Source organism: Heterocephalus glaber, unplaced genomic scaffold (genome assembly GCF_053883595.1).
Source record: "Heterocephalus glaber isolate CG9 unplaced genomic scaffold, H.glaber_assembly_v1.0 deba00001461, whole genome shotgun sequence".
In the NCBI taxonomy this organism is placed as follows: domain Eukaryota; kingdom Metazoa; phylum Chordata; class Mammalia; order Rodentia; family Bathyergidae; genus Heterocephalus; species Heterocephalus glaber.
Genome location: NW_028258308.1, coordinates 39,799,046 through 39,826,205, shown reverse-complemented (window position 1 = coordinate 39,826,205; position 27,160 = coordinate 39,799,046). Strand labels below are relative to the sequence as shown.

The 27,160-nt window shown below is 54.6% G+C and overlaps 2 protein-coding genes across 4 annotated transcripts in view; one reads left to right on the top strand and one right to left on the bottom strand.

Moving 5' to 3' along the window:
* Positions 1 to 366: 366 nt before the first annotated feature.
* On the top strand, positions 367 to 4,586 carry Brf2 (BRF2 general transcription factor IIIB subunit). The gene is made up of 4 exons (XM_004855383.4): positions 367 to 678; positions 1,509 to 1,568; positions 2,015 to 2,336; positions 3,264 to 4,586. The coding sequence occupies exons 1-4, from the start codon at positions 492 to 494 to the stop codon at positions 3,985 to 3,987; spliced, it is 1,293 nt and encodes a 430-aa protein (XP_004855440.1). The 5' UTR covers positions 367 to 491; the 3' UTR covers positions 3,988 to 4,586.
* The window catches only part of Adgra2 (adhesion G protein-coupled receptor A2), a 38,463-nt gene continuing 15,797 nt past the window's right edge, over positions 4,495 to 27,160 (bottom strand). The window contains exons 3-19 of one of the 3 annotated variants that reach the window (XM_004855382.3): positions 17,195 to 17,266; positions 16,861 to 16,932; positions 16,671 to 16,742; positions 16,288 to 16,451; positions 15,745 to 15,958; positions 14,865 to 15,029; positions 14,094 to 14,292; positions 13,535 to 13,684; positions 13,268 to 13,429; positions 12,166 to 12,390; positions 11,797 to 12,013; positions 9,746 to 9,945; positions 8,982 to 9,109; positions 8,563 to 8,686; positions 7,948 to 8,093; positions 7,431 to 7,520; positions 4,495 to 7,212 (exon numbers count right to left, since the gene is read on the bottom strand). In XM_004855382.3, the coding sequence (XP_004855439.1) occupies positions 6,006 to 7,212; positions 7,431 to 7,520; positions 7,948 to 8,093; positions 8,563 to 8,686; positions 8,982 to 9,109; positions 9,746 to 9,945; positions 11,797 to 12,013; positions 12,166 to 12,390; positions 13,268 to 13,429; positions 13,535 to 13,684; positions 14,094 to 14,292; positions 14,865 to 15,029; positions 15,745 to 15,958; positions 16,288 to 16,451; positions 16,671 to 16,742; positions 16,861 to 16,932; positions 17,195 to 17,266 (3,607 nt within the window). In that variant the 3' untranslated portion in view covers positions 4,495 to 6,005. Of the gene's footprint in view, positions 7,213 to 7,430; positions 7,521 to 7,947; positions 8,094 to 8,562; positions 8,687 to 8,981; positions 9,110 to 9,745; positions 9,946 to 11,796; positions 12,014 to 12,165; positions 12,391 to 13,267; positions 13,430 to 13,534; positions 13,685 to 14,093; positions 14,293 to 14,864; positions 15,030 to 15,744; positions 15,959 to 16,287; positions 16,452 to 16,670; positions 16,743 to 16,860; positions 16,933 to 17,194; positions 17,725 to 27,160 lie in introns of all 3 variants that reach the window. The other 2 variants (XM_087217283.1, XM_021236823.2) reach the window with 2 other exon arrangements.

The window sequence follows — 27,160 nt, the reverse complement described above, 5'->3', positions numbered from 1 at the left end:
TACTTTGACATAGGAAAAGATCCAAAGGGGTAGGGGTGGTGGGAGGAGATGGGGAAAGGGAAGAATGGAAAGGAAAAATTATGAGAAAAGAAAAAAAAATGGAAAGGAAGTATGCAAATAGGGAAGGGTGGAGGGGGTGAAGGGCGCACAGGTAATGGGGAAAAACTAAGAACCAAGATACATCATGTACAGGTACAAGCACCCAAAGATAAATGTAAATGTATTGTATACCTAAAATGTACCAATAAAAGAATTTAAGAAAAAACAAAAAAACCAAAAAACTACAGATAGTAGAGAACCTAAGCCGCAGTTCAGGCCAGGAACCTTATTTCCCAGCTCACGTTTCTACCCGAGAGAGCGGAGCAGAAGACCGGAAGTTGCGCGAGCTGCGGGGTGGAACGAACCACTGCTCCCTTCTTCACGCTGGCCCGAAGACAAAGGTGAAGCCTTTATAAGCGTCCCCCTTTAGTTCAGGTTGGGCACAATTGTGGATGCAGAGGCTCCACAGTGGTTTTCAGAGTGAAATGCCGGGCAGAGGCTGTTGCCCCGACTGCGGCTCCGCTGAGCTCGTAGAAGACTCGCACTATTCGCAGAGCCAGCTGGTGTGTTCAGACTGCGGCTGTGTGGTCACCGAAGGGGTCCTTACCACTACCTTCAGCGAGGAGAGCAACCTCCGAGGTACTGTACTTGTTCCTGGCCTTCTGCGGGCCTTGGACATGATCTGGGGCGGTGAATCGGTTGGCCGCTGGTTTCTCTTCTTAATTCCATCTTTCCTTGTCCTGCGCACACTTACTTGTGGACGGAAGAAGGAGGTCAGGGGCTGCCATTCACCTGTGTTTTCTAGTGCGGCATCTGGTGTACATAGTGGGTATAATAAATGTTGAATAAATGAAGCAGGAAGAGTTTGGTCAGTGTTGAAAGGTTGTGGGTAAATTCGTTATGAATTTAGAGTAGCACTAATTGGCAAAACAACAGGAAAAATCCCCTTTTTCTTTGCTTTCCAAGTATCTGAACAGGGCAGCCTTCAAAATCTGTAGCCAATGGGCCGCGGATTTAGCTCAGGGGTTTCTCCGCCTGCTGCGCAAGCTCAAGGACCCGAGTTCCATCCCTGATACCCCCCCCCCCCCAATATATATATAGATAGATATATCTATCTATCTCTATCTATCTCTATCTATCTATCGATAGATAGATAGATAGAGATAGATAGATAGATATCTGTAGCCAAGAAAATTACCTAAATTGAATGCGAGGGAAAAGGACTGAAACTTTGGAATAGTTGGAGCTGGTATAAGTGTGGGACTAACCTTTAATCTCAATGTATTTGATCCCCCTGTGGAGGTAGAAAACTAGATGAGCCTTTTCTTATGCTTGCATGGGCACCAGTCTGTGGGGCAGGGAACAGACATGCAATGATCAGAATTCTGCTCCCTGGCCTTGTGTGGTGGGAGGGCAGGGTTCTAACGAATAGAGGGTAAGCATGCTATTTGTTGTTCGTTGTCTTACAGAAATAACGTATTCTCGAAGCACAGGGGAGAATGAACAAGTTAGTCGCAGCCAGCAACGAGGTGAGAATCATCCTTTTATGACACAATGGCTTTAAAGAAAATTATCCTGATGGCCCTGCCTGTCTGTGTGCTTTTCTTGTTTTAAGCATTACTAGTGTAAGGGAGAGTAGAAGAAACTAGCAATTAGAAATCAAAGTTGGAGATGTTTCTGAGAGTCGTAGCCATTCAGGATGTGTTTTGGGCTTGCACAGGGGTATGTTTGAGAGGAACCTGGATAAAACTTTGGCTTCAGGGGTGGGGAGGCCCTGGTTTGATTCCCAGCACTACAAAAAAACAAAGCAAAAAAAAAAAAATCAAATGTTCTCCTGTTGATATAGACAGGTGGATTATTTGTGCCTCGGATATCTGTGACATTTAGAAAAACTTAATGAAGTCATAGAAGATCTTCCTAGGTTGTGCACACTATTTCCTCCAACCCCTCTAACTTTAGCTGTGGGTTTTCCTAGGTCTCCGCCGAGTGAGAGATCTCTGTCGAGTTCTGCAGTTGCCAACGACATTTGAGGAGACTGCTATCACCTACTACCAGCAGGCATACCAGCACTCTGGCATCCGAACAGCCAGGCTGCAGAAGAAGGAAGTATTGGTTGGGTGCTGTGTTTTAATCACCTGCCGTCAGCACAACTGGCCCCTAACCATGGGAACCATCTGCACCCTGTTGTATGCAGACCTGGATGTGTTTTCTGGTGCCTACATGCAGATAGTGAAGCTCCTGGGGCTGGATGTGCCATCTCTATGCTTGGCTGACTTGGTGAAGACTTACTGTAGCAGGTACCTGCCTGGCGGGGACACTGGGATGGATAGGTCTGCATATCTGAATCATTTTGCCTAGGTCTATCTTTTTTCTTTTTTTTTCATTTAAAAAATTCAGAGTTCATTTAAAATAATGTGGGAGAAAAATCTATTCTCCATATCCCATGCCTGCTTACCAGTAAGGTTGATACTGTTGTGTATTTCTAGAATACTTAATTTTCAAATCTCTTTGCCTTCACAGCAACCTAATGGTTTAAGAAAAGTAGTTACTAGCCTTGGCGTAGGGCTGCTGACTTGAACTTGTGTTACATGCTCTATGAAGGGCACTTCTTGGAGTTGCACAGTGTGGAGCAGTGTGGCTGTGGGATCATCTGTGAATGGAGCTGAAGGAGTATTGGTTAAAGGCAGAACTGGGACTAAAAACTGAGCCTTTTTTTTTTTTTTAAGAAGCTATGTTCTTTCTTGTTTCTTCTAACAAACACAGTAGAAAACAAAGGCAGTTGGTGTCATATAGCCTTGGGTTTGGAGATTGGTTACGGAGAGGGGGTCTAGCATGAGTGAGGGCCTGAGTTTAATCCCCAGCACCAAAAGAAAAAGAAAAGACATTTCTGAACCTTGCTTACTTCTTAGCTGGGTGGCTAGGCATAAGTTTTTCAACTCTAAATGCACAAAACAGCATGGAATTTTAAGTAGGTTAAATGAGAACATTGTAAAGAATAGTGGCAAATGGGGAGGTGCTCAACTGATGTTAGTGCCTCGCTGTTGGTTTCTGCCCTTCCTCTGATGTGCAGAGCACTTGCCTCGTTTTCTATCGTGACCTCTCTGAATTTGCTGACCAGTAGATTGAGGGCAGAATAGCTTCCCCATCTTGAGCGGACTGTCCTTCCTTACTCTGGAAGAGCAGCCCCTGTCATGGAGACCTGACCCTCGTTTTGGTTGTTTCAGCTTCAAATTGTTCCAAGCCTCTCCATCTGTGCCAGCCAAATATGTGGAAGACAAAGAGCAGATGCTGTCTCGAGCCTTGCAGCTGGTAGAACTGGCCAGTGAGACGTGGCTGGTAACTGGGCGGCATCCCTTGCCTGTCATCACCGCAGCTACTTTCCTGGCGTGGCAGTCTCTCCGGCCTTCAGATCGGCTGACATGTTCCCTGGCCCAATTTTGTAAAATGGCAAATGTGGATCTGCCCTATCCCGCTGCCTCGAGGCTGCAGGAGCTGGTGGCTATCTTGCTTCGGATGGCTGAGCAGCTGGCCTGGTTACGGGTTCTGAAACTTGACAAACGGTCTGTGGTGAAGCACATTGGTGATCTTCTCCAGCACCGCCATCTGCTGCTCCGAATGGCCTTTCAGGATGGATCGTCAGAAATGGAGACCAAAGAGAAGGAACAGCAGAGGCAGAGACAAAGACAGGGAGAAGAGGAGGTGGGGCACAGCACCTTAGATTTGTCTAAGGGGAAGCGACCAGCCAGTCCTGCACTTCTTCTCCCACCCTGCATGCTGAAGCCCCCGAAGCGGACGTGCCCCACGCCCCCCGTCTCCACAGTCACTGGAGACGAGAATATTTCTGATAGTGAAATAGAGCAGTACCTGCGCACCCCTCAGGAAGTTAGGGACTTTCAGAGAGCCCAAGCTGCTAGCCAGGCTGCCCTGAGTGTCCCCAACCCTCCTTGATGCACACCCATTGGAGGTACCTCACCTCCTCCAAAGCAGTGTGCTAATGATCCCAGGAAATAGGTGCACGTAAGCACCTGCATATCTTTCTTGTTTGAAGGAACCAAGAGGGGTGCTGTAGTTAGTTGGACCTGGGGTCCTGAAGGGAAGTTGGGAGGAGTATGTACACGGCTGTGGGTGGGAAAGACTCCTGTCCCTTGGCTACGGGACAGCAAGTTGAATACATTCACATTCTGTGGGATGACTTTCTTAAGACTTGGGGGAAATGGCTGGGCTCTCTCTCTCCCTGGCTTGAGTTGAACACACCGCTATTGATGATTCTGCAGGCCTGGTGGGGCTTTCCTGCTATTTGTGGAGCTGCTGGCATTTGCAGTGGTGTTAACCCCCAGAGGCACAGGAGCTGGGAAACTTTTGGCCTGTTGATTCTGAGCACTGTCAGGCAATTGTGTGCATGGTGTCACGAGATCCTCTACCTCATTAATAAAAGGACCGTGGGTGGACTACAGCTATAGCTGAGGGCTTTGCAAAATTTTAATATATTAAAACAAGAGACATCTGCTAGAAAACATTCTATTGTATAAAATCCAAGCTTTTAAATACATGTTTTCTTTGGCACTTTTCATTCCCTCCCTCCCTCTCCCCAGCATATTGCAAAAAGCTCTCCAGTGCTAAGGCATTGGCAGGGTATGTAAACAACAGCCAGCGTATGTGTAAGAATAATACAAAGCTTTTCCCCCCCTAATATTGTCTGTGCAGCAAGCATAAATAACAGGACCTATCTCAAGGAGCGTAAGTTTCCCCTCCCTGTGTCCTCTTTCCACATGATTAGGCCAGGCTGATAAGACTAGGAAGGGACCTGGGCCAGACCTGGGTCTCACTGCTATTCACAGGGTCCTAGGTTCCTTCCACTTGTGCTTGGTCCTGTAGTGAGGCTGGTGTTTGCATTTTAGGTTGGGAAAAACCAGGTGCTGGTGTTTTAAAGTAGTGAAGGCACAGACCCTTACGCTGAAGCGACCCCAGTCCCTGCCTCAGGGCTTGGCTGGGCTTCTGTGAGTCAGGAAGCTGAAGGTTTCTCCCTATCGTGGAGTTTGTATTTACTGGGGTGGTTCTTCCATATGGCTTCACAGAGGCAAGGAGGTGCTCTTCCTCTGTCCCTCCGCGTTGGAAGGCAGACACTGGATCTCTTAACTGAACTTAAGTGCTTCTCCAAACACCACCTGCAGCATCAGGTGGAGCCATCTTCAGAGCGTTGTTCGTGCATTCCTGCCCGGATCCAGGTGGGGGGCGCCCTCCAGTTCCCTCGTCACCAGGCACCTGGCAGTCAGCTTTGCAGGTGGGGGACTAGACTGTTCTGAGATGCCGCCTCAGGCCTGTTTGGGTACCAGTCACTGGAATGATGTCACCTCTAACTGCAACTGAGTGCCCTTCCACCTGCCTGGCTCCTACAGGACTGGCTGATCTCCATGGCTACCCTTCACACCACGCACCATCCCCAAGTGCATAATCTTAAGAGCAGCACCAGTTAACGCCACCTGGGCCTGGCAGTGGCTCCTGTGCTAGGATGGCTCACAGAGCCAAAGCCTGGGGAGTGAGGTTCCCCGGGGTAGGCAGGCAGCAGAGGGCCTGCGAGGCCCAGGCTCCTGTCCTGTCTTCTTGGGGAGGCTGGCGGCTGCCACAGAGGCCAGGTGCACAGTAACACGGAGACTTGGGGAGGAGCCTGCCCTGGCTGGACAGCTCCTCCGCTCACAGACCAACAGGACTTTACGCCTCCCTGGAAGGGCTCCTAGAACTCGACCTTAAAACTGGCCTGAGCTGGACGGAAGTGTCATGCGTGTTTCTTGGGTCGTCGCTACTGCAGAGGGGTGGCTCTCTAGGCAAGACAACTGCCTCTGTTTTCCCCAGCCTCCCGGGCTACCGACACCGACATTGCCGCCTTGGCCCTGCTGACTGTCAGTAGCCGTCTCTGTGGGCCCCGCTGGAGCTCAGGAGCTCGCGGTAACAATCCGGGTGCGCCTGCCCTAGACGGTGGTCTCGCTCTTCCAGAGGCCAGTCTTCATGCAGCCGCCGCTGGCCGCCTCCACGCCGGTATCGTCGTATTTGCCACCCTTGGGCGCACCGTTAAGGCTGGCAGTGTTGAGTGGGTACGAGCGCCGCTTGCTCTCCTCCAGCGCGCTGCCGCTGCCCCTGAGGCTGTCACGGCTGGCGCTGCGTCGCTGGCCCGGCCACCCCGCCTCTGGGGGCGGAGCAGCACTCGTGTCGCTGCCTTCGGATGGCATAAGCGCAGCCTCGCCCTCCGGCGGGTGGCTGTCGCTCGGGGTACGCCGCTGGCTGCCGCTCTCGCTGGAGGGCGGCTCGGGTGCCCCGAGGACCGCGCCTGCGCGCACAGCCCGCAGCCGGTTCCTGCCACCTGCTTCCCCCGAACGAAGCGCCTTGGCCCTGCTCCGGTGCGCGCGCCGCCCGTGGTGCATGTTGTTGGGGTGGCGCGGGGCCAGGCCCGCCCTGGAACCCGTGGGCTCAGGCTCCCCATCCCCGCGGGTCGCCGCCATCTCGCACCCCTGACTCTGGGCCAGCTGCAGGTTTGTAAGTTTGCAAGGGCCGCTGCTGCCACTCAAAGAGGACTGCAGGGATGCGGGCCCCTCGGCCACCACGAGGGGACCATCCTTGATGGTGCCGGGCACTGCACGGATTGGGATGTGGGGGGCCGAGGGCAAAGCCGGGGGACAGCACGCGCGCCAGGAGGCCCTGACGTCCCTGCGCCTGGCACAGTGATGTGTGAAGACGAAGAGGCCCAGGGCTGAGGCTGCCACCCCATAGAGACAGCTGCATACCACCCGGGGCAGCCAGCGCTGGGACACAGCCAGGGCTCCACAGGCCCACATGGCCAGGTACAGGAAGTGTGTGGTCATCAGCGCCCCTAGCTGAACTCCCGGAGAATAGAGGCCATCACCATCCCCTGTGGCCCCTGGGGTCGCCACCCCTGTGCTCCCGGTTGCCAGCAGGGAACCCGAGTCACTCAGGAAGGCGCCGCTGCTCCTGAGCCTGGTGGAAGCCCTCAGTTCCTCCCCTGGCTCCAGGGAGATCCTGCTGCTGCTGCCCTTCGGCCTCTTTGCCAAAGGACCCCGTAAGTGCAGCCCTGCACACAGGAAGTAGATCCAGGTGATCAGCAGAATCAAAGCCACCGGGATGTAAAAGGCACCGAGACTGGGACGCCACACCAGCCAGCAGCTAGGGAAGAGAGGAGCAGTGGATTAGGACAGGAGACCGCATCGCTGGCCAGGCGGGGGGGGTCCCAGGAGTGGAGAGGCAGTCCTGGCTTAGTCATATGCAGGGTATGAGTCAGGGTTAGTCAGGCCGCTGACTAGGGCGGGGGTGGGGGGCCTAGGTGGGTAGGTCTGGGGCAGCCATGCAGGCAGCAGTGATGGGCAGCAGGGAAAGGTACTCACTAGGGACTGTGGTCCCGGTAGTTATGGATGTTGACCGCAGCTGTGATGCCACAGATTATAAGTGGGATCCCTCCAGCAATCAGATAGAACCTAGAGGGGGACAGGGTTTCGACATCAGAGATAAGGTGGGAAGGAAGGACCAGGTGCTCAGAGCCCTCCACTCAGTGTCTCTGTCCTACTCTTTTCCCTTTAAATCTGTCACAGGTTGGTTGTTGGTGTTTTGTTGTCGTTGTTTTGTTTTGGGATTTGTTTTATGCCAGGGATGCAAGGCCCCTCCCAGGCAGCCCTGGGAGACAGGCCTTGGCCGAGACTGTTCTAAGGGACAGAGGCTAGAACTGCTGTCAGAAATCAGGGTACCCCTCAGGCTCCTGGGATCCCTGCCCAGTGCTCTTTGGAGTCACCTCGTCCCTGGCCCTGTCACATATGAAGAGCCTGTGGGATGTGCTTACTTTGCAGCTGTGTGGCTGGCTGAGTCTAAGTCCCCTCCCACTGCATAGCTGACTTCAGAAATGCTTACCGGAGCATGGGCCGGGGAGCAGGAGGGGGAGGGTCACCTTCTTGTGGAGGGGGCACCCTCCAGGTGAGCTCCTTGTGCAGGACTCGCGCCTTCACCCCCATCCAGAGCAGTGTGGACAGCGAAGAGTAGTGCAGAGTGATGCCCACCTGTGGTCAAGGCACTGATGCTGGGCCACGGGAGCTCGGCTGGGCCACCCCAGAGCCTGAGCCCTGCCAGTATGCTCCCCTCTTCCCATGTCTGCACCCCCACCCACACAGCTCTTTCTACCCAGCCCCCTGGTGACCAGATACTCTCCACACTCTGTCCACTTCCACCTAGGCTTCACTCCCACCTCAGGGGCTCTTTGGAACCTGCTGTTGCTGTGTGGCTACTCCCTGACTTCTCTTGATCCCCACTTCCACTCTGAAGCCCCACTTCCTACTTCCTCTGGCCTGGTTCCTACCACCCTGGCACTTTCCATGCCACTGCAGGCCCCGAGTCAACCTCCAAGGCTGACAGAGGGAACAGTGGAGCCAGGGCCTGTTCCCAGTGGCCTCTCTTCTTGCTCTGCACCTCATAATCTAATCGTACACTGCCATCACTCAGCTCGGAGCCCCTGGTGCCCGCTCCACTTACTGCCTGGCAGACCATCTGGTAATTGGTGAGCATAATGCCTCCTGCAAAGACGGCAGCGGTCATGGCCATGTGGAAACATAGGTTCAGCAGCATGTGCCACCCCTTCCGGGACACGTGAATGGAGCTGTCCCAGAAAGAATCTTTCATTAATGGGCTGCCCAGCCCAAGGTCAGACCCATGGGGTCTCAAGGCCGCTGAGAGTGTCAAAGAGGGAAGGCAGATATTTGTGTGCATGCATGTGGATGTGTGTGAACATCCGCTAAGGCCACAGGCAAGAAGTCTGTAACTCCCAGAACATGTGCTCCAGCCCCAGAACCTTCAAATACAGTGCTAGGCAAGAGCTGCAGCAGGTCAGGTGGACCTGCTTGAGAGTCAGCTGCCAGTCCTGGGTGAAACCTGACCTCCTGGGGAGCTCTTACCTGTGGTTGAGGATGTAGGTGATGATGGTGGAGAAGAGGCAGAGAAGCAGCAGTGCTGTGCAGGGATACACGACAGGGTGCAGCCCGGCCCCAGAGCTGCCTGCCTCCTTGGGGAAAGCACTCAGCTCCTGCGAAGGAAGAAGTAAGGAATGAGCCAAGCTTGCCAGTGCCCCAGGCCAGTTTCCTTCTTCCCAAGCCCTCAGTCTTGGGCCTGAGCCTCAGTGCTCAGCTCATCCAAGTGGCACAGATGGAAGCACAGGGTGCCACTTAGAAGTCAGCCAGAGGAGATACTGACAGCCTTCCTTCCCAGTGTCCTGCCTTTCTGGGAACTGCACAATCCAGAAGGAGGGAGCAGGTTCTGTCTGTGACACAGCTGCAGGTCTGCTCAGAATCTGGGGAAGTAGGGTACAAAATATGGTTCGGAAGGGGTCAGGAATGTCGCCAGGGGCCCGGGGATTTAGCTCAGTGGTTCTGCCTGCCTCGAAAGCACCTGAGTTAAAAAAAAAAAAAAGAATGTCGCCAGGTTGGTTTTCCACTTGGAGAATCTTGGCTTCAGGAAGCAGGACATGTGGAGGGCAGGCCAAGTGGTTTCAGATCCAACTCTACACATAAAAGGAGACACAGGCCCTTCCTTCTCCTGTGATGGCGTCTGCACAGTGACAGGGCAATACAGCTGGCATCCTTTCTGTGATCAATCCCCCGCACCACCACCCACACATCCCTTGTTCCTTTCCCACCTGCCCACCTTGCCCTGTCATACCCACCATGAGCACAGCCACACTGCCCAGGTGCTGGCAGTGCAGGGAGCTGGCATTGGGCTGGCTGGAGTGCAGCTGGCAGCCTTCTGAGCTCCAGCCCCCAGGGCCCTCGAAGCTCCACCAGGCTGCCATGGGGTCAGCCCCTTCAGCCCAGTGCCTCAGTGACACAGCCACTGGCTCTGTGAGGTTCCCCACGCCACAGCCACCTAAAGGGAGAGGGAAGTCCGTGTGGGGACACACAGGTTTCAGGGGAGGCTGGCTCAGGTGCAGAGTAGGGTGGGTGGACTGAGTGGCAGCTGTGGCAGCAGTGGAGCTTGCATGGTATCTGCTGGGTGAAGCACTGGGCAGGGCTTGGAGACAGAGTTGGATGCCAAAGTATGAGCCTCAGTCTATTTCGGAGACTGGACAGGGTGAGAAGGAGAAATAAAGTGCTAGCTGGCTGTGGAGGTTCATGCCTGATATTTAGGAGGCTGAGGCAGGAGGATTCTAAGATTGTGCCCAGCCTGGGCAACTTAGTGAGACCCTGTCTCAAAATAAAAAAATTAGTAGGAGGGGATGTGGCTCAGTGTGGAGCGCAACATGCTCCTCCAAGAAGAGAGGACTAGTTGGGAACTCAGGAACAGGGAGGAAGCAGCTAATGTGGCGGGAGCGGAAGGCCAGGTGAAGGCAGGTGTCAGGAGGACACCCTGAGAGGGTCAGCAGGCTGGGATGGAGGAGAGGGAAGAGAGAAGCCCTGAGTAAGCTGTGAGGGGAATGTGCCTGGCACTTGGGCCACACAGACCCTAACCCTGCACTTCTGCTGGCCTGCTGACATCAACTGTACCTTCCCTGGGCAACCTCATCCTTCAGGCCTCAGGAGGCTTGGTTTTCAGGCAAGGCCTTCCTGGCCCCTACCAGGCCTGGTTGTCCCTTGTGACTACACTTACTGAACACCCGGCACTCCTGATCACTGCTAGGGACTTGTTCGCTGCCAAAGGGTGAGTAAGCAGCTATCTGTGCACAGGCACAGGTATGCCCCAGCCCCAGTGCAGCCCGGCTCAGGCAGGCTCAGGGAGCCTTCCCAGCCAGAATGGGATAGGCAGGGGATCCAGGGGAAGACTTGGATGGCATACAGAGGAAGGCAGTTCATCCTATCTATGGCTCGGCACTGGTAATTAAACACAGACACCCCCCCCCCTTTGGAGACAGAATCTCCCTAAGTCACTAAGTTCCTCAGGGTAAATTGTGACCCTCCTGCTTCAGCCTCCCAGAATCCCAGGATGACAGGCATGTGCCACCACACATGGCTAGGAAGGCAGTGCTGAGACTCTGAAGGGGCTCTCTGATGTGCCCAGCCATGTTTTACATAAATCAGTGCCAGTGTGAGTGATGAACTGAAGATGAGACCTGGCAAACAAGGTTAGGGTGCAGAAGACGGAGGAGCAGTGGGAGTCACTCCCACTGGCCAGGGAGCTGCCCAAGTGGAGCCCTGAGTGGGGCTGCAGGTGTATCCCTTTGTTCCTGGCACCAGACCTGAGCAAGGCTGTATGTATGTGTGTTTGGCAGTGTCTCCAATTCACCCCATCTCTGTTAGCTTTGTCACTCCCACCCTGGTCCCCACACCCCTCTGGGAATCCTGACCATCCGCAAGGCTTACTGCTCGGTCCCACCTCTGGCCCCTAATGTCGTCTTTCAGGACGGTTCTCACCAGGCCCCCTGCTCAGCAACAGTCTCCTCAGCCTCTGTCTAAGGTGGTCCTGGATATGACCCCAGCCTCCAACTGCTCAGTAAGACAGTGGCCATGTGTGGCAGGTCATGGGCTCCATGTTCATTCTTGTATCACAGGGACAGTGCCTGCCACGGGCCATGTGTATTGAGGCAGGAAGTACAGTGTAAGTGTGTAGAAGTTTATGCCTAGAGCCCTCCTAAAACCTGCTGTCCTCTGGCACCCGTCCTCCACCTGTCCCCACCCTCTTAGGAACTAGTGAGGGACCCTCCATCCTTGGCCACCTCCACCAGGGAAGTAGGGGCTGGAGGTGAAGGAAGGGCAGACACACGAAGGGAGTTCAGTCCCTTACTGATCCCTGCGAAGATGACAGGGGTGGCCACACTGCGCCTCTTGCCAGGCCCAGCAGCTCCAGGGCGGGAGGTGTTGCCATGGCTTCGGAAGAGGCGGCCGTTTCGGAAGACCAGCAGTTGCAGGGTGCAGTCTGGGGGGGCCGGGGGAGCCAGGGAAGCCGGAAGGGATGAGAAGAGGCTGGGGGGCAGCTGGATGGAGGCCAGGGCCACGCTGTTCTGGGGGGAAAGAGGAGCTCCTCAGGGACCTCACCACCCCTGGACTCTGAAGTCTTCCAATGCTGTCTCCTTCAGCCACCCACCTCTACCAGCAGACCATCATCTCAGACCTCCCCTCCTGCCGCCTGTCCCCCACCACCCCCCATGCCCACCTTGATGTGGAAGGATGACAGAGAGATGTTGGGTCTCCCAGTGGTGCAGCGGAAGCGGAGGTGCTGGTCAGTGAGGGGCTCAGGCTCGGGTGGGGTGCTGTGGCCAGGGCTGCCCAGCCGTGGCCCAGCCACCCCCACCTCCTGCCTCTGGAAGGCTGTGCAGGTCAGACCCACGTAGCTCTGTGGCTTGATGAGGTAAGCCTCCAGCGCCACGTTCCTAGAGTTCTAGGGCAGAGACCTCGTCACCCTGCCATTCGAGATATGGCAGCTTTCCATACTGCACATGTCCTGTGTGCAGGTCTTCTTGTGCTATGCCCACCACCCTTTATTCCTCACTGTCTTTTCAAAGCATGGGCTGCCTTAGTGTGCTGGGGGTCTCCCGCCCACGCCTTGCCCAAGGACCTTCTGCTTCTGCTATGGCACTGGTGCTGCCACCAACACTCTTATCCTCTGCATTGCTCACCTCCTTCTGTTGTTTTTTGGAGACATGGTCTCACTTATGTAGCCCAGGATGGCCTCAAACTTGAGATCCTCCTTTCTCAGCCCTGAGTGCTGGGATTACAGGCCTATAGCACCACACCTGGCTACTTTGTTCTCTTCTTAAAATGTGCTAATTCTTTTGCCTCAACTTGGTTGTAGAGCAGGGTCCACAGCTAACTTTTGCACCTCCCAACTGCCCAGCACAGTATCTTGCATGTAAAAGCAGCTCTACCATGGCTGTTAATTGTTTATCGACCCCACCAAGTTGGAAACACTGCCTCAGGGAACTTCCATCCCTTATTATTTCTTTTTGGTACCAAGGATTGAACTCGGGTCCTTGCGCTTGCAGGGCAGGTATTGTTGCAAGTGACCAGGCCTTCCTCCTGTTCCTCTGGCTTCTGCTTGTGGCCATCAGGCCAGCCCTCCAACTCAGTCCTGCCATGAAGTCTCCCAATACTTCAGCAGCCCAGGCCTTGCCCTCTGAAATGGCCCCTGACACCTCAAACTTAGCTCACTGTCCCTGGGGGCATAGTGGAGAGGGAGGAAAGGGCTCCCCTCTTGGGGTGATGGGAGCAGGAGCCACTCAACTCTGAGGTCCCTCCCCCATGCTGATCCACATTACCACAGAGATGTGCTGGGCATGGGGGCTGAGGACAGCTCCCCCGATGCGCTCCAGAGCACCCAAGATGACACTGCAGGCCTTGTCCTCACGCTGGGCCAGCCACAGTAGGTGCTCATCCACTAGCATCAGGTTGCTGGCCATGTCCACCATCACCTCTGCCAGCTGTGGGGGAGAGCAGGGTGGTCAGAGGGCAGGAGTGGGGTTGAGACCCAGGGGCTGAGCCCATGGGGGTGTTGCTTTCTAGGAGCCCAGAGGACAAAATCTCACCTCTTTGATCTGGTCAACATAACCCAAGAATTTCTGGATCATCTGAGCCACATAGACTACATCCATCATGTCCGAGAAGCTGGCAGCCTCAGCTGTGTACACTCGCAGCTGGTGGGCCAGGGTCAGCGCGTTGGAGGCATTGATGGGCATCTGAGGGTGTTGGAGGAAGAAAGAGGGGCATCCTGCTTCCTGTCTTATTTGACTGCCCCTAAGGCCCCTCTGCTAGGGCCGCTGTGCCTGGGGAAAGGGGCCTAGACCACCTGCTTGTCTAGTCAAGGTAGGAGGTAATACGAGGCTTTGATCATCACCACCTAAGGCCACCTACCTCTAGCACCAATGACAAGAGGACCGTGTCTTGATGTGTTGGTGCCAGAGGGGAATGGGGTGGAGGCCCCTGGGGTGGCCTTGGTGGCTCTGAACCCCGGAAGAGGGAAGGTAAAGGAACGCCAGGGGAGAAGGTATTGGCCCCCAGTCCTCTCTGGGCACCCTGGAGGCTGGGCTCCCCTCCCCTTCGGGTTACTGGGCTCCGTTTCATCCCGCCCCTCCACCCCAGCCTCACCAGCACGAAGGTGTACAGCACCCTGGTGATGTCGTTGGTGTACAGGCAGTGGGAGTAGTCCCCTGGCTCCCAGCGGCCAGCCCGGTCGCAGCGGCGGGAGGCTCGGGTACCTGGGGCACCTCCACTCAGGGGCACCGAGGTAAAGGGATACTGTAGGCAGGGCTGGTAGGCTGTGATGCCAGCCAGAGTTCGAGGCCACCTGGGGGCAGAGGCAGGAAAGTGCCATGACCCAGGCTCCTCAGGAGAACCCCTCCCACCCCTACCCTTAGAACTGAGGCTGACCCTGGGCCTGGGGGAGGAGCCAGGAGAGGGTGCCAGAGCATGTCTAAGGGGTTCCTGGTTTCCATTTGCTAACTCTGAGCGAGCTCTAAGTGTTGGCCCAGATGACAGTGATTCTGTTTAAATCCAAGCTGTGCCACTTACAGCATTAGGCAAGTCCCTTGTTCTATCTGGGCTCCTATTCTGGGCTGTACAGTGGGGAAACTCATACCTGCTCTGCCTTCCAGGGAGGGCTGTTGGGATGTTAAAATGTGACAGTGTTTGTGGGAGACCTTTGCCAACTATTAATGTAAGGAAGCCACAAGAAGCCTTTGTGCTGTGTGTAGTGTATCCATAGGGCTACGATCTTCTGAAATGACTCCATGACAAGACGACAGTATAGCCTCTGGTCCCCAGCACTCTCAGGTGCAAGAGTGGGTGTGGAGCTGGGGCAGCAGATCTGGTGATGGTCGGATCTTGGGATTGCCCTCGCCAGAGCAGAGCAGCGCGAACCTGAAGTCCCCGCGGTTGTTGGCGACACGCTCGGCAGGGCAATAGGAGGCGGAGGTCTCCAGCACCACGATCTCCACCTTCTTGCTGGCGTTGCCCTGGACCGTGGACACCGTGCACTCCCATTCGCCTGAGGCCCACACGCCGATGTGAGACAGGGTCAACTCACTGCAGGCAGGCAGGTGGGCGGGCACCAGCTCGTTGAGGTGCTCTCAGCCCAGCCTACCACTGCCCTCCATGACTCTGGCCAGTTCCCCCATGGGTGCCCTGCTTATGCCTATGTCCTTCAGTGCACCGGGGACACAGGCGCAGGCTCCTTCAATTCTCATCGTCCTCATGGTATTATTTTCCTGAGTTTCAATTTCCCTTTATTCATTTATTTATGGTCCTGGAGATTCACCAAGGACTTTGCACTGAGCTGCATCCCCAGCACATTTTTATTTTTTGCTAACGGCCTCCCAGAGTGCTAGGTTTTCAGGTGTGCACAATCACATCTGGCAAATCTCCATATCTTTTCTATGGAGATAATTATACTCTTACAGGTCTACTGCAGAGATTAAACCTGTTAATAAAGATGAGCCACTATATACACTTTAAAAACACTAAAGAGATGTCAAATGTCACTTTTTAAATTCCTAAGCTTGGGGCCGGGGATGTAGCTCAGTGGCACGTGCCTGCCTGGCAACAGCGAGGTCCTGAGGTCAATCCCTGGTACCAGGAAAAAAAAATTCCTAAACTCTATCCAGACCACTTATGATTGAATCTTAGATCTACACACACACACACACACACACTCCCAAGCACCTGTCCGGGCACAGCTCCTTCAGGGGTGGGTGATGCGTATTGCAGCCACCCCACCCAAAGGGGGTGGCCCAGCGCGTACCTGGTGATGAAGGTACAGTCGTGCACGAGGCTCTTGGCCAGGAGGATGCCTGCCTGCTCGTCTCCCTCCACAGGGGCCCGGTTGTGGTACCAGTGGATGCGGGTGTCGTTGCCCAGGTAGCTGGCAGAGCACTGGAAGGGCAGCCGGTCACCCTGGAACACCACTTGGCGCAATGAGGGGATGAGGTGATGGGTGTGCAGCTCCAGGGCCCCCTCTGCGAGGAAATGCAAGCAGTGAGGCCTGCATGTGTGAGGGCCCACCTGGCAGGGTTGGGAGGGCAGGAAGGAAAGGGGTCAAGAGAAAGTCTCCAGAGGTGAGCGCAAAGGAGGAGAGGGCAGGTTTGGGACACAGAGGAAGGCTCCTTTTAGGCACCAAGAGGTTGGGACCAGATGGAAATGTGACAGAGCAGGCAGCCCCAAAGAGGCTTAGAAAAGGTGATAGAGGGCTGCCCTGCAGACAGAGGAAGGAGGAGGACATGCCCATCACATGGTCACACAGTGCGTGCAGGCTGCGGTGAGGGCAGGGTCCTGGGGCTGGGCTCACCGCAGCGGAGCTGTGTCTCCTGCAGGCCACCCAGGGCCCGGGCGTGCAGGGCGCTGGGATAAGCACACAGTGTGTGCTCAGACAGCTGCAGGGAGTGATTCCGGGCCCAGGGCAGCAGCCAGCCCAGGTGGCAATCGCAGGTCAGGAACTCAGTGCCAAAGTCCCTGTGGGGTGGGCAGAGGGGTCATAGAATAGAGGGATGGGGATGTGGCTGAGGTCGGCAGGGCTGGAAAGGGCAAATGCAGGCCTCTGTGTACTCTCTCCATGGGGCACTGTGTTCTGCCTGCTCATTGGGCTAGCCACAGCTCCACAGTGCTGCCACATCTGCCTCCTGGGCAGAGGAAAGAGGCAGGGTCCGCTCTTGGGGTGGGAAAGATACTTACATGACCTTAAGGGCTGGCAGCTCATCGAAGACCCCGGCATGTAGACTGGAGAAGATGTTTCCAGATATGTTCCTGCAGGGGTAGGGGAGCAGGGAGCCAGGTGTCAGAGCCTTCCTGGGCCAGAGGAAGGAGGGTGGGAGGAAAGAATGCAGGGACTGTGGGTGCCGCCTTCCTCACTCCCCTCACTCACAGCCGGAGAAGCCTGGGAAGGCCTTGGAAGGTGTCGGAGGTGAGGCAGCCAATCCGGTTGTTGGAGAGATCTCTAGAGAGAGACACACACTCAACACATAGGTTCCATGGTGGCACATGGTTTGCTTATGACAGCCACATGTGTACACCTGGGGGGTGCGTCGGGAGAGGGTTGGGACCCAGTGCCACAGAGGGCTTGAAATGCCCATGCATTTGATCCCAGCCAATGTGCCCAGTAGAGGCTGGGGCTGGGAAACAAGGACAGTAGGGGTGACCCGAGACTTTCTCTGGAGTTTAGGGGAGCAGGGTGGTTGGGGGCAGGACATGCCACTCACAAGCGCTTCAGCTCCCCCAGGCCCAGGAAGGCTCCAGGCTGCACCACGCTGATGACATTGTTCCTCAGGTCCCTGTGGAGGCATGGGGAGGCCTCAACCTCTCCCGCTCTGGGGCCCCTGCTCCCTGGGTGGATGCCTCACTCTCACCACAGGTGCTGGCTCGCTTTGGGACTCGATTTCCTTCTAGATCTCTGCTCTCCTCAGCCCTGGCAGGATGCCCCCTCGAAGCCCCAGGAGGGCTCCTCAGCCTCTCTGGCTGCCATCAAAGGGGCTTAGTCAGAAAATGTTAGATGTAGGAGCCAAGAGATGGGACAGGAAGGCCTCAGATGAGGAGGAGTAGAGGCCACATAGGACGGACAGAGCACTGCATGCACAGGGAGTCAGAAGGCCGCCACAACCCACACTGCTCCACCTCCAAGCTGCCCAGGGCCTTGAGGACCTCTCAGAACTTCCCTGGAAACCCCGAGTCCAGGTGTTGAAGTCTTCTCTGGATATGACAGCTACTGTATCCCTGCAGCTCTCTCCACCAGCTGGAGGACACAGAGCAGGTGGCTGCTGGTGAACTAATGGGCTCTGCCCAGTCCAGTCCAGACTTCAGGGTCTTCAGATGAGGCCCGGGGGCACAGGCCTGTTCGAGGTCCTCAGTCCTGCTTGAGGTCCTCAGTCCTGCTTCTCCACTGCTCTCTTAGGAATCACAAAATCAGCAGCCACAGAAGCGTGGCTTCCGGGCGGGACAAGAAGAGGCCCGGGCCAAGCTCCACCCTGCCTGGGGCAAAGGATGGCAGCCTCTGACCTTGTGTTACACAGAGACCACAGTACGACTGTCAGGCTGCAGGTAGTTCCCACCCACTGGGGATGGGTGGCACCTGCACCTGATAGAGCAGGCTTGGAGACTACTGAGGGGACCCCCAAGGACTAAGGTTGTGCTGGACCACCATCTCCCTTAGCCCATCCTCTGTGCCAAGCACAGCCAGGGAGAGAGCTGCCTAGAGGCCTGAGGCCCCACAGAGCACTTCCGAGGCCTTACTGCTCAGAGGCCTGCTTGCCTGCCTGTGTCCCAGTGTCCTCTAGGACTGTACCCATCCAAGGGCCCGGGAGATGGGGAGGCAAAGGGCGAGTGTGGGTGGCTCCTGGAATAAGCTCCGAGTCAGAGGGGCTGTGGCAAGAACACAGGGTTGCTAGGGGAGTTGACAGAGGGATGAGGGGCCAACCTGCGTGCCAAGATCCTGCCACCCCTCCCCAGCCTAGACAGAGGCAGGGGGTTTTGGCTCTGCCAACAAAGCCTCAGGATAGGCCTGGATTACCAGCAGGAGGAGGGCGAGAGGAGATAGGTGTCCAGGCCCTGGAGGCTGTTGCTTGCTTGTGCACAATCCCAGCACCGGCCAGAAACCCAGGGGTGGGGCTGGACCAAGTATCCTGCTCAGCCCTTCCCACAGACAGGACTCAGCTGGCCTCTAGAGCCCTGGGTCTGCTTGTGGAAGAGGAAAGACACCGAAGGAGCCCGCATTGTGCTCCTGATGCTGGGCATGCAAGACCTGTGAAGGTGACAGGTCCCAGGACACTGCAGGCAGACACTGCAGTCTGCCTGGGGGTGGCGCCCTTCCTGCCCACAGTCCTTTGCTGCCAGGCCCTCCCTCCCTGCTGGCCCCCTTGGTGCTGCAGCCTGCACCCCAGGCTGCTGGTGGGATCTGGCCATTGTCAGGACTCTGCTTCCCACCCCCACGCGGGGACAGCAGAGGGAAACACATTCCTCATTGTGTCACTTCCCTTCATGGGCTGCCAGGGGTGGGGGCTGCAGCCCCCCCTCCTGCTCCGTGTGCTGTGTTTATTCTCATTTCCTCTTGGCCCCCTGGTGAGCCCCACCCGCCTGCCCCACTGATGCTCTGCAGATGGGAGTGAGGCGGTCCGTCAGGCCCAGCCCCTCTTCCTGCCCTCGATTTTCTGCGGCCTATCTGTGGGCCTCTGGTAGAGGGGAGAGGTGCCACTCTCTCCCCTTTGCACGCCTGCCAGAGGAGTGCCTTCAGGGATCCAAGCAGGATGCAGGCCAGTCCTAGCCCCCATGGGTCCAGGCTGTTCCCTAGGGTGAGTTCTGACAGCCCAATGGACCTCAGGCAAGTGACGCCTCCTGGTACCTCAGTAAGGAGAGCAGCTCTGGGGTTGCACAGCTCTGGGGTTGCACCACCTGGGGCAGGAAAAAATTCGGCCACCCAGCTTGGACACTGGATCTGCAAGGCACCTATTAATTGGTGGTTCTGAGCCCTTCTTGTTTAGCATATCCTTTGGGAAATCTGATGAAGGCCACAGACTCCTGTCCTTGAAAAATGGACTACACTCAACATCACACACAAGAGTTCAGGGGCACTGTGGAACTTGGGTTAAGAACACTTGCTCTGGATTATCTGAACTGATCCTCTCATTTCTGTCTCTCTCTTTCACTGGAAACTGAACCCAAGGCCTTCACACTGAGCAATATCCCCAGCCCTTTTACTTATTTATTTTATTTTTCATTTTGAGACAAGTCTTCCCCAAGTCATTAAATTGCCCGGTCTAGGTTGAACTTTCAGTCCTCCTGCCTCAGCCTTCCACAGTGCTGGGATTACAGGTGTGCATCACCATGCCTGGCTGCTACCCTCATTTCTTAGGGCCAAGACGTACAGATCTTCCATTGCCTGTCTGCTTCCATAGAATCTGTTCCTGGAAACTGAGAGAGATGCAGTGCACTGCCAGAACTCTCTGCCCACCTGGACTACATGCTGCACCCTTGTCTGCAGGCACAAACCCCCCTCCTGTATCCACATCACTGTGGCGGAGAAGGACCCTCAGGCGGAAGTGAGGAGGGCTCCTGGGAGCAACTGTGCACTGTGCCCTGAATGTGTAAGAGTGAATGTGTGAGCTCAACCACAAGAGAGAAAGTTGATGAGTTGGACATGAGAATTTTAAACCTTTATCCAGGCTTGATGGTGCACCCCTGTAATCCCAGCAATCCAGAGGCTGAGGCAGAAGGATTGCCCATTTCCAGGCCAGCGTGGGCTACGTAGAGAGACCCTGTCTCAAAATCAAGAAACAGGGCTGGGGATTTGGCTCAGTGGTGCCGCCACCTGCTTTGCAAGCGCAAGGTCCTGAGTTCAATCCCTGGTACCAACAAAAAAGTAAAGAAACAAAGACAAGACCCTGTTTCAAAATAAAGAAATTTAAAAAGGGCTGGGAAATGTAGCTCTGTGTGAAGGCCCTGGGTTCAATCCCTAGTACTACAAAAATAAAGACACAAATAAACTTTTATATCTCAAAGACCACCTTCCATAAAGTGAAAGCACACATGTATCAGCTTCCTATGATGAATATAATCAGTATGTACTGCAAACTAATTAATGTAATTTTTTAAAAAAGAAAGAAAATCAGAGAATGAAAGAAGATATTTGCAAATCAGATATCAGATAAGGAATTTTTATCCAGAATACATAGAGAACTCCTACAACTCAGTAAGAAAGACAAGCCAGCTGGAAAAAATTGGGTAAATTATTTGAATATCTCATTTCTTCAAAGAAGTCTTCAGGCACATAGCTATAGTCCCAACTATGGGAGAGGCTGAGGTAGAAGACTCCTGGGCTTGAGCCCAGGACTTTGAGGGCAGCCCAGGGAACATGGCAGGATCCCCGCAACTCATATTAATGGCCAATAAACCTACCAAAAGATGTTCCATGTCGTTAATCATAAGGGAACTGCAAATCAAAATCACAAAGAGATACCACTTTATATCACTGAAATGACTATAATAAAAAAGACAAGATCTGGGTGTGGTGGCACACAGATTACAGATCCCAGAATTGGGGAGGCTGGGGCAGGAGGATTGTGAGTTCATAGCCAGTGTGGGCTACATAGCAAGTTCCAGGCCAGCCTGGACTATATAGTGGGACCCTGTCTCAAAAGAAGAAAAAAAGTAATTTTTAGAAAGATAATATCAAATGTTGATGAGGATGTGGAGAAACTGGAATCTTTACCTATTATTGATAGGAATGTAAAATGATACAGCCACTTTAAAAAATAGTTTGGCATTTAGTTACCGTCCAAATGGGGCTGGGGATTTAGCTCAGTGGCACTGTGCCTGCCTGGCAAGCTCAAGATCCTGAGTTTAATTCCTGGTACCGGCAAAAAAAAAAAAAATTAAAAAATAGAATTACCTTCTAACCCAGCAATTCCATTTCCTAGGTATACATCTAAGAGAAGTAAAGAAACACCCCACACACAAATGTGCAGGGAAGTTCTCAGAAGCATTATTTATAATAGCCACAAAGTGGAAGACACCCAGAAGTTCAGGATCTGATGAATGGATTAAAAACATGGTATATTGATATGATGGAATATTACTGGCCACAACAAAGAATAAAGTGCTGATGCATGCTAAAATGTCAGTGAACCTGGAAAATGTTACACTGGGTAAAAGAAGCCACTCATAAAAGATTACATATTATATAATTCCACTTCTATGACATGGCCATAATAAGCAAATCCATAGAGACAGAAGTAGATTAGTGGTTGTTCAGGGCTGGGGAGGAGGGAGTGGAAGAACAGGGAGTGACTACAAGTTATTCATGGTTCTTCTGTGGATGATATAAATGTTCTAAAATTAGATGATGGTGATCACATAATTCTGCAAAATTCACTAAAACCCACTGGACTGTGTACTTTAAACGGGTGAATTTTATGGTATATAAATTAGATCTCATTAGAGCTCTCAAGAGTGTGTGACAATGTGTGTGCCTGTTCCACATTCAAGCAGAGTGGGGTGCCCAACACTGGCTCCCTCAGGCCCCCACAGACCTCCCTGCTTGTGGGTTTGAAAACCAAATTATAGGCTTGGAGGCCACAGAGCAGCTTGCCCTGGGCCCTACAAGACTTCCAGGGTTGACGAGAAAGTGGGCCAGCTGTGACGTGGGCCAGAGCACCCCTGCAGGTACAGAGGCTGTTGGGGGAAAAGGGGGAGAGGTTCTGGGTCCCAAGAACCCCACTGAGGCCCAGCCTCCCTCCCACACCCTCTCCCAGGCCCTCCTGTCTCTGGTATCTCCCAGCAGGTATTTTTTCAGAGCTTACCCTGTACTGGGCATTGGGGCCACCACAGCAAATAGGAGGGCTGTCCCTGTACCTAGCCGCCTTCTTCCTGGGCCCATTAGCCAGAGCAGGTTGGCCTCTGAGCATACTCTTCCCAGTATGGCAAGACAGAGCTCCAGGCCTTCCAGCCTGGCCAGCCCACAGATTAATGGAAACCACCTGGCACGTGAGGGGACTGCCGCCCCAGCCCCCACTCCCTCATTCCCATGAGCATCTGCTTCTAATGAGTGCCCAGCACTGCTGCATACCAGCCCCTAGGGCTCATTAATCTCATTAGGCAATGACAAATCATCTGAGGGTTAAGCAGGCCCCTCCCCAGGCCCCTTCCTCCAGCCTCTGCAAGCCTCTGGCTAGCCGAGTCCACACAGATCCACACTCAGATGTGGCTGTCTGTGGCTTCCTTGCTCTGTGGTCTGGGAGCCTCATACTGTGACCAGGACACCCTCAGAACCCCTTGAAAAGTCCGGTGGCCTGCTGCATGCTTGGTGAGGGATCTGGACAGACCAGCAAGGGATCAGAGGAATGAGCCACCCACCCACTCTGTGCACTTACATTTCTGCCGGGGGCTGTTGCTCAGTGGTAGAGCGACAGTGGTAGAGTGAAGGGGAGGGACTGGGTTCCATCCCCAGTGCCACCAAGGAAAAAGCACCAGAACCAGAACCACTTGCCCAAGCAAGTGCAGGGCTGTCAGGCTAACACCTGCAACTCGGGATTCTTTAGGGGGGAAGGGAACAGCTGTTTATGAAGGCACATGCTGTCCAGGGAAGACTCCTCTATCCACAGAACAACTTGTTTGGAAGTCAGTCCTAGTCCTGCTTTCTGGGTGAGCATCCTGAGGCTGGGGAAAGCACAAGAGCAAGCTTAAATCCTAGGACTTTTTACACTCCCCTGGGTGACACACAGGCTTGGCCAGGCTGAGGGGTGGCAGGACACAGGGCAAGGCTCAGGCACAAGATGTTGTGAAGTCTGGGCCCTTCCATGTGCCCCCTGCCGGCTGCCCACGAACCGCCTCCACTGGGCCCTGTTTTGGGTTCTCTGATAAAGGTGGTCCCCTGGCTCCCCACCAGCCTCTCAAAAGACCCTCCCAGACACATCTCCACTCTGCATCTCCTCTGTCTTCCTTCTCCTGTCTTTCCTGGCCAGACTCACACAGATGTCACGTGCCATCTGCCTGAATCCTTGGTCCTGGCCCTGTGCTGCAAAATAGACATCATGGCCAGACATGGTAGTGCACACCTAAGAGGTACAGGCAGGAGGATCATAACTTCAGACTCAGCCTGGGCAACTCAGTGACTTAGCAAAGGCCCTGGGTTCAATCCCCAGCATCACAAAAAACAAAACAAAACAGACACTATGCAGCAGATCTCCTCCCTACTCTTGACCAGGAAGGCGACCCCTCCCCAACACACACACACTGACACATGACCCATTCCCCAAAGGCCCTGGGCTCTTGGGATGAGGCCACCACGTGGGCAACTTCGGGAGCAGTCTGGGCCTGCTGTTCTCTTCCTAGTCCAGTCTGGGCCTCCCACGGGCTGCTCGCAGACAGTGGGACATTAAGCTGCCATGGACTCCATGCCCAGCCCAAGACGGCTGAGGCCAGTGGACAGAGGACTCAGTGTGTCCTGAGCCCCAGCCCCATGCCAGCCCTGGAGGCACGTCTGGGATGAATAGGCCCACAGTCTTGGGGGTCATCTGCCCACGGTCTCCCAACCCGAGCATGAGAATCGCCTGCATATCACACAGAAGTTTCCCAGGCCCCCTCAGCCTGACCGGAAGGGTTAGCCTCTCCAGGAGAGGGGTTCAGGATGTCTTATTTAGGGCCCTCTCCCCAGCCTGGGAGTGGTTCTGATGGTTCATCTTCTGTATCAACTTTGCTCTTGGCTCTCGGTTGTATGTACCACACTCCACAATTTAGTTCAACACTAGTCCAGCGGGGCACAGTAGCTTGTGCCTGTATCCCTGCCACTGCAGAGGGTGAAGCAAGAGGATCACATGAGCTCAGGAGTTTCAAGCCAGCCTGGGTAACACAGTGAGACCCAGACTCAAAAAATAAAGCAAAAACAGTACTCCAGATGTTGCTGTGGAGATATCTACCATCAGTAGGCTTAAAAGAAAGATGACCCTTAACAATGTGGGTGGGTCTCATCCTGTCAGGTAAGGACTCAGGAGGAAAAACCGAGGCTTCCTGGGGAAGCATCAGTTCCTGCTGACCTTCCCGCCAATGGTCTGCCCTGTGGGTTTTGGACTTGCCAGTCTCTGGTCATGTGACCAGTTCTTTAAAATACCTGTCCTGGTGTATGTATCAGTTCAGTGGGGTGTGCAGGTCACAGACCTTGCCCAGCACCCCTGTCCTGCTCACAAGCCTCCCCCTCAGTGGCTCCATTCTTCTCAAGCCACATTAGCACTTTCCTCTCCTTTCCTCCCTCCCTTCTTCCCTTCTCTCCTTCTTGCTCCTCCCTCTCTCCCTCCCTCTTTCTTCTTTTGAGATAGAATCTCACAGTATAGCCCAGGCTGGCCTCAAACTCTTGAGCTCAAGCAATCTTCCTGCACAACACAAGCTCGGGGCTGGCTGGGAAGACGTGTGCCCACCTCACCTGCCTTGTCCTTTTGTTTCTTCACCTCACCCAGCACCCCAGGGCTTTGTGAAGCTTCTCTCCCCATCATCCCTGCAAGAGCTGTGTGCAGCTAGCTCCCTCTTTCCTCAGTCCCTTCTGGCCCTATGAGCAAGTCCTTCCTCGTTCTCACTACATAAATCAGCACCTGCTCCCCTTGCTTCCCACCCCTGACCCTGCTTTGTTTTCTCAGTGTGTCTGTCTCCCAACATATGACACATAGCTTTGCCACTTCCTGGGTCTCACAGGAGAGGGCGAGTGTGTGGGGAGGCTCCCAGTCTGCTGTGTTCACTCCCAATGCCTGCAACAGAGTCAGGCACAGGGAGGAGCTCCACAGTCTTCTGAAAACCAATGAATGGAGTGATTCATAACAGAGTAGGGCTCAAACAGGGCTGGGAATTCTTTTTTTTTTTTCAGTTCTGGAGATCAAAGCCAGGTCCCCTTTACCCGTGAGCTACATCTCTAGACCTTTTAAAATTTATTTTGAGACAGGGTCTCGCTAAATTGCCCAGAATGGGTTGGAACGCAACGTCCTCCTGCCTTAGCCCCCAGAGCAGCTGGGATTACAGGTGTGAACCACCACACCTGCTATGGTACCCTTTCTCTGGCCCATACTCCTCCCATACCCCTTGGCTCGGCGCTGAGTCAGCCACCCATCTCTCATACATCTGATTGTCCTGTGTTTCTGGTCCCTTCCAGGCCTTGCATGCACTTCCACTACGATGCTGTACATTTGCACAGGTGGGAGGGAGAGGCCCGTCTTGTCACCTTCATCAGAAAATATATCCTGGTGAGACGGAAGTCAAGGAGAAGGCGGCAGACCGATGAGGGCAGCAGAGAAGATGAAGAGAAGATGCCTGGAAGGCCCCTGAGCTCGGAGCAGTGCTCCAGGTGCAGAGAAGGAAGAGTGGCGGCTGGCAGCCGGTGCTCTCTCTGGGTAGGGGAAGGGCAGGAGGGGGAGCTGCCTCCCCCCAGAAGACCCCGGAGAGCACTTGGTTTCCTGCCACTCAGTGCTCTAAAGACTAAGCCCACCTGAGGGAGAAGGCAGCTCCCCAGTGGAGGAGCATACTGTCCTGTGTGGTGGCAGTGTGGGGTCAGCCTTTGCTCCTTGTCAGGCCCACCCTCTGTGAGCTGCAGAGCCCGGACAGATGTGGGCCCGAGCTGTGGACCCCCAGGGCCCTGGCCTGCCCCAGAGGTAGCCCCTTTGCTCTCCCACCAACCCACCCAGGCCACCAAGTGGCCTCCTGGGGTCAGAGGACTTGGCTTTCCCTTCCACTGTGAAACAAACAGGCGGGGGCAGGGGGGAGCACAGACAGCTGTGGAGGCAGGAGGTCTGCATATCTTGTCCTGTTGAAGTTGTGAAGCCGTCTCCATCTCCCTTTAGCGCTCTGGCCTTCACAGCTCCTACTCTGACCCTAACAGAAACTCCAACCTACTTGACACCCAGATGCACAGCATTGTTCTGGTCTCCACCAGCCTTCGGGCTTGGCACAAGGAGACTGCACACTGTCTCCTTTGGCATCTCCCACAACACTCCTCCAAAGCTTTCGGGCAAAGCGGCACAGAGGGGCCAAGGGCCCTGTCAGAAGAGTTAGTGATGCCTGGCAGGAGGGGAACACAGAGTCCAGGGGCTTGGAGTGAATGTGGAGAAAGCAACAACCAGCCTCAAGGGGAGAAGGTGGGCCAGGTCTGCTCTGAGTTGGGCACCAGGACCCGAAGCCTCCGTGTGGGCTGTGGTTCTGGGAGCCCATGAAACAGGGAGTTTGGAGGGGCTGAGGCAAAGCCCCTCAGGTGGCAGGTCAGGTGACTTGCCTACCTCTCCCAAGTGCTTGTCCCGAGTCACAAACACCCTTTGACGTGGCCCAGGCCAGGCCTCTGGCATTGCCCCCTCACTTTCTCCCTCAAACCAGCCACAGCTGGACCTCAGGCACTGCCTTGAGGGAGGCTCTGGTGGCTGGTGTAGCCTTCAGATCGATCGCCGATCTACAGAGATCTGCAGAGAACTGAGCTTTAAAGCAGCCCAGAGGGAAGGAGGGGCCTAAACAGGATCAGCTTTGCCCTCCTCTGGGCTTTGTTTGTTGATCTGTTGATTTGGTTTTCCCGAAGGAGGAAAGAGGCTTCAGTCACATTAAATCCCCTCAGCCCTTTCATGCTGCCCCCCCCCCCAGGAGACAGCCAGCTAAAGGGCTCAGCCCTCTCAGCTAATTGCTCATTAAAGGGTGTTAATGAGCTCCCTGCCCCACCC